Source organism: Coenobita brevimanus, chromosome 47 (assembly GCF_032717465.1).
Source record: "Coenobita brevimanus isolate Jiangsu-jjx chromosome 47, ASM3271746v2, whole genome shotgun sequence".
Taxonomy (NCBI): Eukaryota; Metazoa; Arthropoda; class Malacostraca; order Decapoda; family Coenobitidae; genus Coenobita; species Coenobita brevimanus.
The window spans coordinates 5,244,781-5,261,691 of NC_137000.1; the positions used below are offsets into that span (position 1 = coordinate 5,244,781).

Here is a 16,911-nt window from a genome sequence, read left to right on the forward strand (position 1 = left end):
AATGCAGCCGTTATGATCAGCCATAAAGTGAAAACAAACCATCATCATCACCATCATCATCACCATCATCATCACCACCATCATCATCATCATCACCATCATCATAACCCTAACCACATTTCCCACCAAAAATGGGGAATGTAAATACACAAAAAACATATACCAAATAATTATCATAAACCCAAGCCCTTCAGCAAAAGTGGGGCAAATTAGAGAATCATTATCACCATCATCTTCACCCTAACCCCACTCTCACTGAAGGGTATGGACATATTAACAAAAGAATTACGCACTATTCATTTCACTATAATGGCGTAATATAATTTTTTTCCTGCTATACCCCAGACGATTTTTTTCATCCTTCGGGAGACATGGCAATAGAGGGGTTCGATACAACCTTCAGTAACCCCTTCAACCTTCCTTGGTGAATAAAATCGTCTGGAGATGACCTGAATTTAAAATTTGGTCGTCAGGCTGAAGGGATTAAATACGAGGCCTGGTGTTACGTTCCTTTACATTTTGCCTTCACGTGGTGGCACTGATATAACCGGGCGATGGCGCTGTCCGGTTATACTAACGTCCCTGAATTCCCTCCCTATCCCCCGAAAGGTGGAGAATGGACTGCAGGAAAAGGGATTCTTCAACTTGGGGTACAACAGGTTCAAAGCCAGATGAGCCAAGGGCCACACACAAAAACAACAACAGCAGCAGCAACATAGCTTTAGCAAAAAAAATAACCTTTATTACCAAAGTATTTCTCACTAGAGAGAGAGAGAGAGAGAGAGAGAGAGAGAGAGAGAGAGAGATTACTTAGTCTCTCATAGTTCCTTTAACAATGTAATATATTCACTTTAACTTGACGGTGATTTTCGTCCTTTTGCAGCCTATTTCCCGTGGCTCAGTGACAAAATAAAGAAGTCACAGCTACTCTGCATCCATTTCATAACACTCCTTCGTGACTAGCACCAGTTTCTAGAATCAGTATCTTGTTTTGTCTCATCATTCAGGGTGGAGACGGCAGCTTTACACCTAGTTAACATGACCAGAATATAGCAGTATGTCTGCCTACCGCAAGTTAGTTTTATTCAGATGAACAGGGAATATAGGAGGCTGTGAGTGTTAATATTATCTTCATTGCCCCTCTCATGATCACGTTAGCTCTAGTATTCTGGGCTAATGCCAGACGATTTCATTCGATCAGCAGTGAGTCATAGGAGCCTGAGAGTGTTAACCCCTTGAACAAGATAGTTTTCTACCTCCAGACGATTTTATTCAGCTTGAGAGAGACTTTTCCTAATCTCTGAGACCCTTTCTAAGTGATACTGGAGATGGACGCCTTCGTGTGGTGGCACTGATACAGCCAAGTAGTTCCACCCACTGGTTACACAAACGCCCCTTACGTGCCTACTTATCCCCCGAAAGGAGGACGGTGGACTGCACGAGGGAAGACCTCAACTTGTAGTCCACCGGGTTCACGTTTCAGATGAACTTGGTGCTACCATAACATCAACAACAACAACAACAACTACTACTACTACTCTAACATGAATAAAATCGTCAGGCAGTAAACTGGGTAAAATAATGAAGTTGAAGACCTCTCGCGGCACGTTCCTTTACAACCTTGGAGCAAAAACATATAAAAATCATCATCACCTCAACCTCATTTCCTAAAACTGGGTTGGTAAAAAAAAAAAAAAAAAAAAAAAAAAAAAAAAGTAAAAGACTCCTCACGCTGGTGTCAACTCGTGTCCAATCAGGTGTAACACTACCCGATTTCTTGCAGCTGGGGGTGGGCCATAGGAGCCTCGGAGTGCTATGGTGCCATATTCGTCTACAGTGCTGGTGTGGTGCCGCCCCCCTTCTCTCCGAGTTCGTCCCACAGATCCCCCAGGTCTAGGCCGAAGTTGGTCTGTAGGGGGATAGACGCATGGGGTTAACGAAGCATTATTTTCATCCTGGACTAAATAAGATCCTATGGGGTTGTTAATGTTGTTGCTTAACCCTGGTCTGTCTTGCTGAACAGGCTCGTCGACCACAAGGTAGCAGTTGTTTGTGTGTGGCCGTCTTTCAGGTACAGTACTGTATACCCCCGTTAATACCAATACAGTATACCAGTCCTCTGTGAGACTGCCCTAGCATGTATATTCAGTATGGACGGTGGGTGTTAGCGTTAAAGTGGTGACATATGGAGGAGTATAGGACGTTGAAGGACTGCTGGGCCGCAGGGAACGGGCTGTTAAGCCTATGCTTGGAGTCGGTCACATAAGCGAAAATAGCCACATAGGAATCCAGCGCCCCCTTGTGGCAGACAGCGCCTCACTAGGGTCGGATCATGGTCCTCCCCACGGCGAAGTGGAAGGAAATATAGGCAGGTTTGGCTCGCGGGTATACGACGCAGCTGCTCCATCCAGGGTGCACGGCTCCACCACGTACCAGGTCCCCTTCAGTGCCATTCTATAAAGTAATAAGAATCAACTAACAGAAGACGTCTTGGTACTGTTGTAAAAGGGCAGCTGCACGGAAAGTTCTATCCCAGAGCTGTGTTTTAGGGATACATCTGAGAACTGTATCCAAAGCCAGAGCTGTATCCTAGAGCTGTATCTGAGAACTGTATCCCAGAGCTGTATCCTAGAGTTGTATCCGAGAGTTGTGTCCTAAAGCTGTATCCCAGAGCTGTCCTGGTTTATAATAATCAAATACGAATCTCTGGAGTTAACAGTAATAAATCATAACGACATTGTGCTGAAAAGGCTAACTACTTCAAGATCTCCCCCTTCATGTAAATAAAAGTCGCCAACAAGGAACAAGACAGGTAGTGTCCGCGTGGTTAGAGAACTAGTCTGCTTTTTGAAAGGGTGTCTTCGATCCCAGACTGAGGCAGAAAACTAATCTTTTACAAAACAGTATCTATTAAACACTATCTGCAGCCAGACGCCTTAATCCCGTAAGGGGTGGCCACAAACAAATCGCCTCCATGTCGGCCTGTCCTCTACCATTTCCTTGCCCTTCCCCCAACTTACACCCGCCTCTCATATACCTCTTTACGTCATAAACACACAGAGGTCATAAAATTGCCCCTGCTAATACCATCACATATGTCCTCATTGAAACAGCCCAAGCATGTATTCAGCATGGACGGTAGCATGAACGCCTAAGTGGTGGCATATGAAGGTTTGTGGGGTCTGCTGAGCCTCAGAGAAGGGGCTATGAAGCCTACGTCCACAATGGAACACACAGAAAAGGGACAGATTCTTTTTTCTCTCTCTACAGTAGTTTCTTCCATCACCCCTTCTGTTCGAAAGTGTTTTTTTATTTGGCCTAGCTAACTCAAGACAAATTTGCTCATATAAACTAAGAACCTTCCGTAGACAAGAACTTCATGGGGACTGTTTCTAACCCCCTCAGTAGGATTTGTGTGTGTGTGTGTGTGTGTGTGTGTGTGTGTGTGTGTGTGTTTGTGTGTGTCCGACTCTGGGCATAGGCTTCACAGCCGGTTACCAAGGCCAAGAGGTCCTCCTACGTCCATACACCTCCACATGTCACTACTTCGGCGCTAACACCCACCGTCCATACTAAATACATGCTAGGGCTGTCTCATACAGGACTGATGTATTGGTATTAGTGGGGGAATTTTTACATGTCGGCGGGTCATCTAGTATATCAGTAAAGGCTGCTTTAATGAAATTCAAATCCTTAAACTGTTCCCTGCCCCAAGCGGGATTCAAACCAGGGTCCAGTAGGACTACAGGCCAACTCGACTGATTCGGTCACCGCCTCCCCAAGGACTGGGAGTCTCAAGCTGATGGACAAACAGACATAAATTTGTATCCAGCCCCTCCAGTTCTACAGTTTTCCCCTTAGCTGAATAAAATTATCTACAGGTATTACAAAAATTTTTTAAAAGGCTCCCTCACTCCATCTTTCGGTGGGAAAAGAGGTCTGGTTGATGATGATGATAAAGGAGTATTCGTAGTGAGTGATTAACCCCTTCACTGATATGTCTCATTTAGGGATTATATTCCAGAAAACACCGTGCAATTTTATCCTGCTAAGGGAATGATCAACCAATGAAACCCTTCAACAAGATGATATTTACAACCACGCGTTGCGGGTGTATTGTTTTGCTTGGCGTTTTTACCTAATTGTTCTTACGTAATTGTATCTTTACAGGAATGAGCCAAGCTCGTACTGTCCCGTGTATTAAACCAGTTTTATCATACATATCCTTAAATTTATGAATAGTTTTGGCACACACTGTTTCATTCGGTAGTGCATTCCACTGATCAATTGCATTTGCGAAACTGAATTTCCTTACGTCTTTGTCATCTCTCGTTTTATGAAGCTTTTTGTAGTGTCTTGTCGATGCCTCCCCATAGGTTATAAACTCATTTATGTCTCCCTGAGATGCATTTATATAGCGTAATCATGTTTCCGCTTTTCCTTCTCCCTTGTAATGTTGGTAGGTTCAGTTTTTCTAGTCTTTCTTCATAGCATAGATCCTTTAAGCTTGGTACCCATCTTGTAGCGTCCCTTTGTACTAATCCAATCTCATCTATGAGTGTTTTGAGATGACGATTCCGGACCACTGATGCATATTCCCGGTTGGTCTGACGAATGATGTTATTATCTTTCTCAGCATGTCCTCATTTATATATGTGAATGCAATTCTCATATCAACAAGCAGTGTATGCATGTTTCGTACCATTTCATTTATGTGGTCACTCGGAGACAGTCTGTTATTGATAATCATTCCTAGGTCCTTCTGTTTTTCTGGTGTGTGTGTGTGTAAACAAAGTAACCCATTTTTTTCATCTTATTTTAACCAAACTTGGTGGTGGGGATGATGGTCAGCGAAGCGGTTAACTTTTTTTTTTTTTTTTTTTTTTTTTTTTTTTTTTTTTTTTTTTTTAAGAATAGATCAAAGGTCGGGAACACAGGGCTAGCTCAGCTTAAAAAGTTTTGATCCGATTTAGATCAAAGTTAACAGCTTAAAGGTACGGTAAGTCCAATTAAAATGGGATTCGATTTTGAGAACAATCACTCAAGGTCACAGGGAAAAGCCAAGCGTCAGTGTCACAGGGCAAGTTCACTTTTTTGGGGGGGAAGTGTTAAAGGTCAGGCAAGAACAAAGAGACTCGAATTTCAAGACAATCACTCGAAGTTCAACGTCACAGGGCAAACTCAAATCTTCAGCCCTTGCACTAACTGGTGGGCGTGGATGTGGTACTACCTGATAGCTCCTTCTTGTTTTCTAGTTTATTCCTGTCACCTAGAAACAGTTTTATTAAGCAAAGGAGACATTTTTGAAGGTGGGTGGGAGGGGGTTGGATGTACTCTCTCTCTCTCTCTCTCTCCCTAGTCTGTTTATTTATTCGCTTTCAGCTATTTACTCATGTGCTATAATCAGCTGGCACAGAGGATTTCGTGGCACATCTTTGTAAGAGATTCATTTTACATAGCTATTCCTCCTTATTAATTATCTTTCATTTCATTTACATCATTTTAATATCACTGTAACTGGAAAGTACATACAAGAGGTATTACATGTTTCAAGCTTATATAATTCACTCTCATTTAATTAAGGCGTCTGGCGCAAACTGATGCGGTAAGAGTTGTCCCCACCTTGAAATGGTTCACAGTTAGAGTATACTCTCAGGCTCCTGTGACAGTGTCAGCTGAGTAAAGCACCTGGCAATAGCAATAGCTGTCTTGATCGCTAAACGGTAATGCCTAACAGGTGAAATGAATCACTGAGGAAGAGGCGTTACGAAATCTCCTAAGCCAACCAAACTACGGCTAACTAACCCAGCACTCACGTCTTTCAGTAACTAACCCATCACTCACCTCTTTCAGCAACTAACCCAGCACTCACCTCTTTCATACGGTTAGGGAGTCTGGGTGGTCTTGTGTTGGTGCACGATGATACCCGGATAGAGTTCGCGTCACAGCCATACAGATCCACGTTCTGAACATCCTTGCAATTTTTCAAACTCACTTCATCCAGGCCGCTGGGTAAGCTGAGATGGCTGCTGAAATTACAGCGCTGAAAAATAAGACAGCTGACTGAGCGAGGCCACACTGGGCTGGAGACAAATGTGCAGTCTGTTACAATCAGTTCATATAGAGTGCTGTCTCGGTAAGCTATGGTCAACAGACGCAAGGCCTCTCCAGGGTCTCCTTCTACCACTTTATGACCCGCCACAGGTCTGAGGTCGTCGTTACGGGGTCCCTCACACAGCCGCAGCCACACTCGGGCTGGTCTGGCCTGCGACAGGATCCGAAGCAAAGATTTAAATCGTCGCAGCTCCTTTGGCCGCAGCCACAATTGCTCCATCTCATATCTCTTTCCAGAGGCTGATACTGGCACCCTAAGTAATGGTTCTCTGTTTGCTTGTCGTGGCATGTGTTTAGCCAGTACTTGGCTCAGTTTTTCACTGTAGTTACTCTCTTCTATTAGATCCAAGTAATATGTGATATCGAAAAAATTCACAAATTGTCTAGCCAAAGTTGCTAAATCATGAAGCACTTTCACCGACACGTCCTCCTCCCCATCAAACAAATGACCCACCAGGAACAGTAAGATAAGTTTGTTTTGCTTCGGCTTCACCTGCTTCAGAAGATTAATAAGTGATACCCTTGCATTGTTACACAGAATGTTGGCAATGCGGTGAGCTGCTAGGAAGCTGGCATGGGACTGGTGCACAAACTGGAAGGCAAACTGTTCCCCTGTGCTTGTTATCCTGCTGTCACACTGCATTAGGGTAGACAGAGCTACATAAGGCGGCAACTTAAGCTTTCTAGCATCTTTCTTCAACTTTTTTATTTCATCACACGTGTGGCTTAGCACTGTTTGATCCCGCTGAGCCAGAGTGAAGGCGAGGTTTGCGACGTGATCTAGCCACTCCTCTCCCTTTCGAGGCACCTCCTTCGCCACCACTCTCTCCCCATTAATGTGACACATTTTTCGCAGCAGAAACTCTGTTATACTTGCAAAAACTTTTCTTCGTGTTGTGAAGCGCTCCATCCCGTGTTCCACCCAGAACCAACATGACCAGCACAGCAACTGAGGGATGGTTATTATCTCCTCATAAGGTGATATGGCATTGATAAAATCTTCCAAATCGTCCTCTTTTTTGTACATCTTCAAGAGTTTGGTGGCATATTCCACCGCAGCCTTCCGACCAAAGCCGTGGGTAGTGACAACTTTGTAGGGTTGCTCACACAGACTGAGGATGTCCTGTGTGCAGTGAGGTCGTGTTGTTACGAGGAAGGAAGCCCTTGGGCATTTACTGAGCAGAATTTTGAAGGCTTCCATGAATGCTTCATACCTCTCATCGAAAGCATCTATCATAAACATTACTTTGTCCCCCGCCCTGGCAAGAGCATCAATTATGGTAGAGTGCTGCCACTCGCCACAAGACCGAGGCAACAGTTCCTGAATCACATCCTGGACAGTGAAGGCTCCTTTGGCTGCAGCTGTCAGGTCCATAAATAAGAGGAACTCGAGGCGGTTCACTGCTGGGAGATAGGAGGGAGTTCGGTCTGCCCAGGAGGTGGCCAAGTGACGCAGTAGTGAAGTCTTTCCTGTGCCAGTCTCCCCCTGCACCACTGTCATCCTAGACCCTCCTCCCCCTCCCATCCCTACTTTCTCCCTCATCAGCACACCAGCCACATCCACTTCCGTCACCTCACTGTGGACAGAAGGCCTATTGTTTAGGGAAGTGATGGTTTTATCAATGATACAAGGTTCGAAATTATTATGAGTTACTTAAAGTATATCACAGAAACTATCATCATCATCCTAACCCAATTTCCAATATTTACATGACGTGATGTACTGAGAACACAGTCCTTTCATCATATCTAGACTACATATCAGTGGAGACATGAAGTCCTGGGAATAACCTCGCCTTCCATCACTACATCTTGTTGAACCAGATGAGGTACAGATTGCGCGTGACACAAGTGTTGGCTGGGGAGGGTCCCCAAGTACACCAATAACCCCTTCATTTTTTTTTTTATGTGTCCGACTCTGGACATAGGCTTCACAGCCTGCTCCCAAGGGCCAGTAGTCCTCCTACGTACCGTACACCTCTACATGTCACCACTTCGGCGCTAACACCCACCGTCCATACTGAATACACGCTAGGGCTGTCTCATACAGGACTGGTGTATTGGTATTCGCGGGGGTATTTTTACGACATGTCGGCGGTTCTTCTGGTAGATCAGTAAAGTCTGAGATTTACGAAATTCAAATCCTAAAACTGTTCCCTGCCCCAGCGGGATTTGAACCCGGGTCCGTTAGGACTGCAGACCATCTCTCTACCGATTGAGCCACCGTTTCCCCCCCCCCCTGGTGTTCACCAAGCCTTGAAAAATCATCTGGTAGTAACAAAATTATAATATTAATAAATCCATTAAATTGAAAGTATTAATGCCACACTTAGATTATATACCCCTTCCCAGTTTTCCCTTTATTTGTCTCATTCCCACGGATGAATAAAGCAATAACCTCCGCCACTTTGAAGTGATGTACCCTCCACCTCATCTGGCTGTTTCTTTCCCATGGACAGTGATGTGATACCTCCCCCTCCCAGGGCTGGGAGCGGGCCGGATTACAAAACGAAATCCCTGAGCCGATTCAGTAGGCTATATACATATTTTCTGATAAATCAACATTTTACTGTATGTCCCTCTTTCCTCCTTTGAAAATGTCACTGTATGTCCAACTTTCCCCCTTTTAAAATGTTACTGTATGTCCCTCTTTCCTCCTTTTTAATGCCAGAACATGACCAAATTTTACAGGAAATGACCTCCTGGATTAAATTACTGGATTAATGGAATCACACTACAGGACTTCCAGAGCTGGAACAGGACTGAACCAGATTTCTGTGAAATATGGATGAGACTAAGCCATACTTTTACTACCGGATCCCAACTCTATTCCCTCCTTTTCTGTTTCCCTCTTACCTACAGAATGGTAATCCTGAAGGGTAAGACTAAGCCATACTTTTACTACCGGATCCCAACTCTATCCTCTCCTCCTTCTGTTTCCCTCTTACCTACAAAATGGTAATCCTGAGGGGCAAGTGTGACTGATTATGTAATGAGACTGCAGAATGAATGGATGGATCTGGACAAAATCCACTTTTCACTAGCTACCAGATCCCTGCTCCATCCCTGAAAGAATTTCGCCACCGTGGGGAATAAGGAGGTAAATATTTCTGTTTCCTTAGATTGCAGCTACATCACTTCACAATCAAGTTAGTTCCATTAGGATGAGTTTGAGTAGCTAATCATTTTACGCTTTGTAGATTCGCATATTTATTACTACATCCACAAATCTCCAAAGTAAATGAGATAGCTCTATTTAAAACAACATTAAAAAACACTCCCATTTTCTCTACATATTGTGGAAGATTTGCTAATCTCCATCTTCATCTGCAGGAAGGTGATGGCATGATACTTCCATATATGACCCCCTCCTCCCAATTTCCCTCTCCCCAACAGTGAAACTGGTGATGATGTTGGGGGTGTATACTGGAGATCTGGCTAACGGGACAGTGTAACCTCTGCAGAATAGATGGCTGGAAGTAGACCAAATCAAACATAACTAGCTACCAGGTCTCAGTTTCATCCCTTCCTTCTCCTGTTCCTGGCCATCAACCCTAAGCTTTCTTCTTCCTCTTCTTACCCACGAACGAGTGTGGTGATCCTGACGGGGGTGTAGGTTTGGTTAATGGCTCGGTGGAAACTGTACTCTGCCCCCGCCCACACCAGCGGCTGCAGGGACGTCTTCTTGCTCGTGCGGTACAGGTCCAGCAGCTCCTCCTTTACTCGATCTGACGACATCAATCATTGGGTTTTATTCTAACTCGCACAGAAGGATTCGTAGCACCTTTTTCTTAGCGATTTATTATACATATACACCTGTACATTCTCTTGTTTTGTTTATATATCTCTAATATGGACAGAGATTGTATCAGTAATGTACAAAATAATGACTAGTACAGAAAGTAGAATATTATGCTTAGGAAGAAGCTACAAAATCTTCAGAGGCAAATTAGAATATGACCTAGATCTTTTACCTACAAGAGGTCTGGAGGCAGCAAGAATGAAATATACAACCATCACACTAGCTGACAACATACATAGGTATTCTTAACTTCTACACCACATGACGCTTGATTTTACACATGCACATGCAGAAAGCGTGGCAGGGTAGTGCATGACTAGACTCGTGTGTGTGTGTGTGTGTGTGTGTGTGTGTGTGTGTGTGTGTGTGTGCGCGCGCGCGCAGGATAACTCAAACAGTTCTGATCTGGTTTTAGCCCAACCTGGTTTAAGAGCTGCGATTCCACCAATGGCTTAACCTATTATTTTGGGGAACAATAAATCAAAGGTCAAGTTCACATTGTAAGGTCAGCTTAAACAGTTTTTATCCGATTTAAGCCAACCGTGGTGGAAGGGTTCAGGGTAAGGCAATGACGAAAAGATTGGATTCCGAGAACAATAGGTCACATGTCAAGGTCACAGAGCAAAGTGAAATGCTTCACCCTTTAACGCAAAGGAATTCTGATTTGATCTGAACCAAGCTTGATGGAAGGATTCGAGGTTATCCAAGGAGAGAGACATTTTATTTGAAAACAACAGACCAAAGGTCAAGATCACAGGACACAGTAAACTCAAACAATTTTGATTCGATTAGGACCAAACTTTGTAGAAGAGTTGACGGTAAGGCAAGAATGATGTAACTGACATCGAAAGCAATCGACTGAAGGTCAAGGCCACAGGCCTAAGTCAAATATTAGGCCATGAAACCAATTGTTGATTGAGGGTGTTTTACTCTTTGCAAGCTCCTTCTTGTATTTACCTTGTTTTTATCATCACCTACTCCTTCACACCTTTCTGACAGTATCATTCGTATTCTTAACTCCCTTTAACCTAAGAATATTGCTTTTGCTTTTACTACATCCAGAAGATTTTGTACAATTGCTGAAGACTTTTCAAACTAGCACGGATAGATACAACCCTTATTATTTCCTTCAAAGCCAGGAGACTCCCCTGAATTGCATAAAATCATGAGGCAACTGCAAGAAAAAACTACAAATCTATTTTAATCTTTATAAATGTATAACCCCTACCTACACCAAAATTATTTCTCTTTTATTTCATTATTACTACCAACAAGATGATTTATTTCACCATAAGGGAAACATGGCCTCTTCAGAGCAGAATAAAAACCAAACCTTGCTTAACCTAACCTAAACTTAACCTAGATTATCCCAGCCTAACCCAACCGCGGCCAAAATTAAGCTAACCTAAATTAACCCATCCCAGTTTAGACTCACTTCACGTACTGACTAGGCGTTTCACGAAATGACAGATTTCACAGTCTGCCTGTAACATATTGTACTGTATGTATTTATATATATATATATATATATATATATATATATATATATATATATATATATATATATATATATTTATATATATGTTTTTTTTCTCCTGAAGGAGTTAACTCCTAACTTCCAGGAGCAAATTACACGCATTGAAAATGGGCACTGTAGGTCGAATGGCCCAAGAATGATACAGATGTACATCAATTATTTTCTCTCCACACAACACGACAGTAATTTCTCATGTACATGTCATGATACAGGTTAAAAAATGTGCATACGCTCTTACGAACCTTCTACTTTGATTCTGCGGGGGGCTTGTCCTCTGCGGATGTTCTTCAAATCCTCCTCATATCTGTGTATGTGCTCATCAAAACCAGCCTTACTGAGGATGTTGATGATGGCAAATTCAAGGTCCCTCCAGGCCTCCTCAAGACTCTCCAGCGAACTGTCCCCCTGTGTCCAGTGAGCGTCATCATTGCGCAAATTACGCAAGATCTCGATATTACCTGACGGGAGTGAAGTCTTAAGAAAGGATGGGATAATAGGACTGTTAGGATAGCAAAGAATAACTTTAAACTGAAAGCTCCTGCAATGCATATATGATCTGTAGAAATAATAAAACGTGCTCAAGGATCAAAAGTATGTATGATTATCAAAAACAATGAAAACATACTCAAGGATCATAAGTGATATGGGTATATTTTGCACAAGAAAACTGCACCCATTGAGAATTTGAAGCTGCACCAGTAACAAGAAACGGGACCAGTGGCTAAGCATTCACCAAAATCACATGGCAAAAATCTCATGCTTGGATATTTAACTGCAGCTTTATAATAAGCAAAACTTCTGGCTGCAGTTCACAAGAAAGTTCACCCGAATATGTATTTAAGCCAAGTACAATACCATTGGAGATAAAGTGAGAAGCGCACAGAGCGAAATGTTAGATGAACAATTGGGTGTCTTCACTGCCCAGTTTTACAACGTCCTTCAACTCCTTCCCTGTCCCTCCAAAGAAGGATGGTGGGGTGCAGAAGAAAAGCAACTGCAGTCTACAAGCCACCGTATTCACATTCCGATGGGCCTGGGGCTGCAACAGCTACTATTGCAACTTACCCTCTAGTTTGTCCGGTGAACTCCAGGCTGCATCTTTCTTACTCAGACCGCATGTGTGTCTCAAAAGGAGGTACAAGATGGGCACGTCAAACTTCAGCTCCTTATTAGCCTTTATCCTGCTCTCCGCTGCTGGGTTGTTCTGCAGATATGTGCGGCATCGCGATATTCTGTTTAGCACCTCGATGGGAGCAGTGTTTTGGTTTTGGCGAGGAAATCTGTCAGTAGAGGCTACATAGTGAAATTCTGTTTGATAAAGAGCGTTAGACAGGGCTTTAATAAGACCAAACCTAAATCATTTCAACTGCTGGTGTATCCGGCATCAAACTACATGCCTTACACTTCAGTTGGTATTTTGTTTGGGTTATTGCATGGAAACCTGTCTTAAGAAGCTATATGCTAATGTTGTGTTTGACAGAGGGTTAGATGTGTGCTTTACCAAACGGGACCAGACCTAAACCATTAGGACTTTTAGATTATGTTTGGCATCGAACTACTGGTCTTAACAAGTCAAAAGGAGTTTGGTTTGGAATACGGTATGGCAAGATGCAAAAAAAAAAAAAAAAAAAAAAATGCTACATAGAATTCTGTTTGACAAAGGATAGTACGTGCATTGTGTTGTCAACGGGGCCAGACTATACTTCTGCACTGACAAATATTTTAAGACAGTGTACATCAAGGGAATCAAACCCCAAACATCTTGCTTTCCGTATGATGTGATATCATGAAAACAACCTAATTTCAGGCAAGTTGTGGATACTCTGACGGAGGGAGTTGGGTGTATTAATGAACTTATTTCTTTCCTCCATAGCCTACTTACATAGTCACATCATACCAACTATTATGGATATACTCTTCGAATGCACCAGTTCAGTACGAGACTGTTCCACACGTTTATAGAGAAAGATTAATTACACAACCAGCCAAAGTGCACAGGCATATTGTATTTCTTGGTGTGTGTGTGTGTGTGTGTGTGTGTGTGTGTGTGTGTGTGTGTGTGTGTGTGTGTGTGTGTGTGTGTGTGTGTGTGTGAAACTCAGGCAGTTTTGCTTGGAACTGGACCAACCTTGTTGGAAGTGAAGGTCAACCAAGGAGAAAGTACATTGAATTTGAGAGCAGTAGGTAAAAGTGCAAGGTAAAAAAAAAAATAATAAAAAGGTAAACTGTAGATACTGACCTCAAAAGAACTTTTACTCCTTTGGACCAAACTTTGTGGAAGGGTTAAGGATTAGTCAAGAACGAAGTTATTCCATTTTGAGGGCAATTTGTCAATGATGAGGGTCACAAGGCATTGTCAACTCAAACGGTTCTGGTCTGGTCCGAACTACACTAGGTGGAATGACTAAGAGGCAGGGAATGATCAAGCAACTCAATTTTAAGAGCTCGGTCAAGGTCACAGGACAAGGCCAGAGGATCGACTCTTAGGAAGACTGAACAGTAGGGTGTTCCATTTTCCGAATCTTCCTTCTTGTTCACTTTATCAATTTGTACTGGTGTAAGAGGTCACTTAGGGTAGTACGGTTTATAGGCAGTAAATTAAGAAGGTGCTCTATCAAATGTTGTATGGCAGATACAGAAGAAAGTGTGGGTGTTTGGCTGATACACAGAAGAATGGGGTGATGTGTGGCAGATTTATAAGAGAATGTGATTGTGTTTGACAGATTTATAAAAGAATGTGATGATGTTTGGCTGATCTGCAAAAGAATGCGATGGTGCTTGGCAGACAGACGGAAGAATGTATGAAGTGGTACTTGGTGGGAGTTACAGAAGGATGTGGGATTGAAGGGGGGCGCCTTCACGTGGTGGCACTCATATAACCATCCCGCTGCAGGAGAAGGACGACATCACCCTGCAGTCCACCAGGTTCACGTCCAGATGAATTTGGGGCAACAACAACAACAAAAGTGAAAATGTTCTGTTTGGTCGTGTTTGGTAGATTTGGCGTATGTTATGCTTTAGAGAAGTTTTACATACTTATGAGAGAATGTTTTATGTTATTTTATGTGGTAAAGTTACAAAGAAGTGTCGTATCAGATGGTGTTTGGCACACGAGTACTGCAAAGCCTGGCCAAAATTAGACGTATGATGGCTTATGTCTATCCAGAATCATCGCAAAAGTGTCGGGTTCTCGCCTAATTTGTATGGGAAATATTTCGTGGTTAGGGGGCAATCACAAACACTAACTGATAAAGAAAACACTCCCACATTTCCTCACTCTCATGTACAACCGGCGATTTGCGAATTAGGTCCCCATTTGCAATTCCAGGTAATGAACATATTTCGAGGTAAAGAAGACCCTGTACAGAAGACTTAAAACTGATTAAAATCATTTGGTGGTGGAAGAACAAAACTGATAAAGATAGCATCGTAGTGAAGGGGTTAATCCCAGTGATGAACACTGGCCCTGAGCGACAGAGAATAATGGGAGTGGTGACGCTGATGATAACACTGATAAGACGGTCAACGCATACCTCTCTCTCTCTCTCTCTCTTCTTCCTCCTTTCCTCTCCTGCCCCTCTTGAACCTGTCAAAAATATTCCTCCTCTCCCTTGCCCTTTCTCCTTCCCTCCTGTTCTCCTCCCTCCTTCCTTCCTCCCTCTTCTTGACCACATACAAACACTCTCTTCAACTGTTTCGCCACTACACTTATCCAGTAAATTCTCCTCCAGAATTATTGAGTTTTGGATGATCTCAAAACTGCTTCACATTTAGCAGGGCCACACTTTGAAAATTTTCCAACATATTATTAATACTGTATTACTGTTTCCATTACACTTAAAAATTATGAGTACTTTGCAGGGCCTTACACCGAACCTTTTGAGTTAATTTCAATCTACTGTTTACTTTAGATCTAAGAATTATCACTTACAGGGCAAAGATTCAGAAAACCGACATATACGGTATATTATCAGGTAGTAGTGCTTTGTGGGTCTGAGGTTTAGTGAATTTCAGTAAGCTTATCATGTAGACTCCTATGACTCAATATCAGCTGAGTAACCTTGTCTGTCGTTACCTGGAATGGAATTATACAGTTATCCCTACCATGAGAGGGTTGTTGACAATTCATAGAGAAAATATATCAAGCAACAGTTCATATCCGTCAGTCAGGTCGAGTGCATCCGTATGGGACAAGATGAGAGAGAGAGAGAGAGAGAGAGAGAGAGTCGGGTGCATCAGTACGGGACAAGATGAGAGAGAGAGAGAGAGAGAGAGAGAGAGAGAGAGAGAGAGAGAGTCGGGTGCATCAGTACGGGACAAGATGAGAGAGAGAGAGAGAGAGAGTCGGGTGCATCAGTACGGGCCAAGATGAGAGAGAGAGAGAGAGAGAGAGAGAGAGAGAGAGAGAGAGAAGTGAAAGTTGTGAGGGTGAGGAAGACCTTGGTAACACCGTAGCACCACTTCCTCACCGATTTATTCAGCACATTAACAAATTAATAACTGTTTGTGTTGCAGAGGCGAACTGCGTCGATGTTAAGACTATATACACATCATATCCAGCGAATGGTGAGCTATAATATGCTTAATAAATCACCAAGGAAGAGGTGCTACGAAGCCTCATCATGCTGCCCAGAATAGGACCGTACCCACCGTTGTCTGTACAGAAGGAGCAACACGTCCCTGGCGGTGGACTTGAGGGCCCGTCCCAGGCGTTCCCTCAGTTCCCACTCTGCTTCATGCCCACCTTCACACATCGCTGCTCAGTGCTCTCCTCGCTGCTCACTCGTCACTCTGTACTGTTCGATGTTCTGTGGTTACTGTTCACTGCTTTCTGTACATTTCACACTCCTCACTAGACACTTCTCACAGTCCATTACTCGCTGTTCACTGCCCATTAGTCACTCTTCACCATTTACTGTTCACTGCCCACTACCTGTTGCTTGCTGCTCACTTTATGCTGTTCATTGCTCGCTTTTCACTGCCTACTACTCACTGTTTAATGCTGTTCTGTTCGCTGCCCACTGGTCACCGTTCTGTATATTGCTTAGTGCTCACTCCTCACAGTCCACCTTCCACATCCACTCTCCAGCTGACTGTCCTTTTTCTTGGTACTAGTGGGGAAAGTATGAGCAGCAGGGCAGGGCAGGGCAAGATAGGACAAGGCAAGGCAGGCAGGGCAGGGCAGGGCAGGTGCTGGCTGATCACTGCTTCCGGCAACTAATGGAGGAGGAGGCACAGGTTAGTTTCGTCAACTTTAGATGGCTTGTTTTCATCTGAGGCAACAGGGCTACTCTCACAGCTTGAATACTAAGTCGTGGTAGCATGAAAATTTATAGGCTTTGATTTTGAGGTTGGAATGGGTCTCCTTGGTTACTCTGACAAATCGACCAACGAATCTGACTACGGCTGACCCATCACCTGAGCTGAAATGGACTTAGGCTCTTGGTCAAGCTAGAAC

General features: G+C 43.3%; 1 protein-coding gene across 1 annotated transcript; it reads right to left on the reverse strand.

The window, feature by feature from the left end:
* Positions 1-1,757: 1,757 nt before the first annotated feature.
* Positions 1,758-16,231, reverse strand: LOC145398993 (uncharacterized). Its single transcript, XM_080271722.1, has 6 exons — positions 16,104-16,231; positions 12,519-12,733; positions 11,696-11,911; positions 9,695-9,842; positions 5,873-7,691; positions 1,758-1,909 (listed from the first exon to the last, which is right to left on the reverse strand). Exons 1-6 carry the CDS (start codon positions 16,205-16,207, stop codon positions 1,832-1,834), a joined length of 2,580 nt encoding a protein of 859 aa, XP_080127848.1. The 5' UTR covers positions 16,208-16,231; the 3' UTR covers positions 1,758-1,831.
* Between the last annotated feature and the right edge of the window lie 680 nt (positions 16,232-16,911).

Excerpts from the sequence above, each read along its gene's own strand:
- LOC145398993 (XM_080271722.1), bottom strand. The coding sequence starts at position 16,207 with ATGTGTGAAGGTGGGCATGAAGCAGAGTGGGAACTGAGGGAACGCCTG. Across the intron at positions 11,912-12,518 it reads TTCACCGGACAAACTAGAGG|GTAATATCGAGATCTTGCGT; the intron begins GTAAGTTGCAAT and ends CACTCCCGTCAG. Across the intron at positions 1,910-5,872 it reads TCCCTAACCGTATGAAAGAG|ACCAACTTCGGCCTAGACCT; the intron begins GTGAGTGCTGGG and ends ATCCCCCTACAG.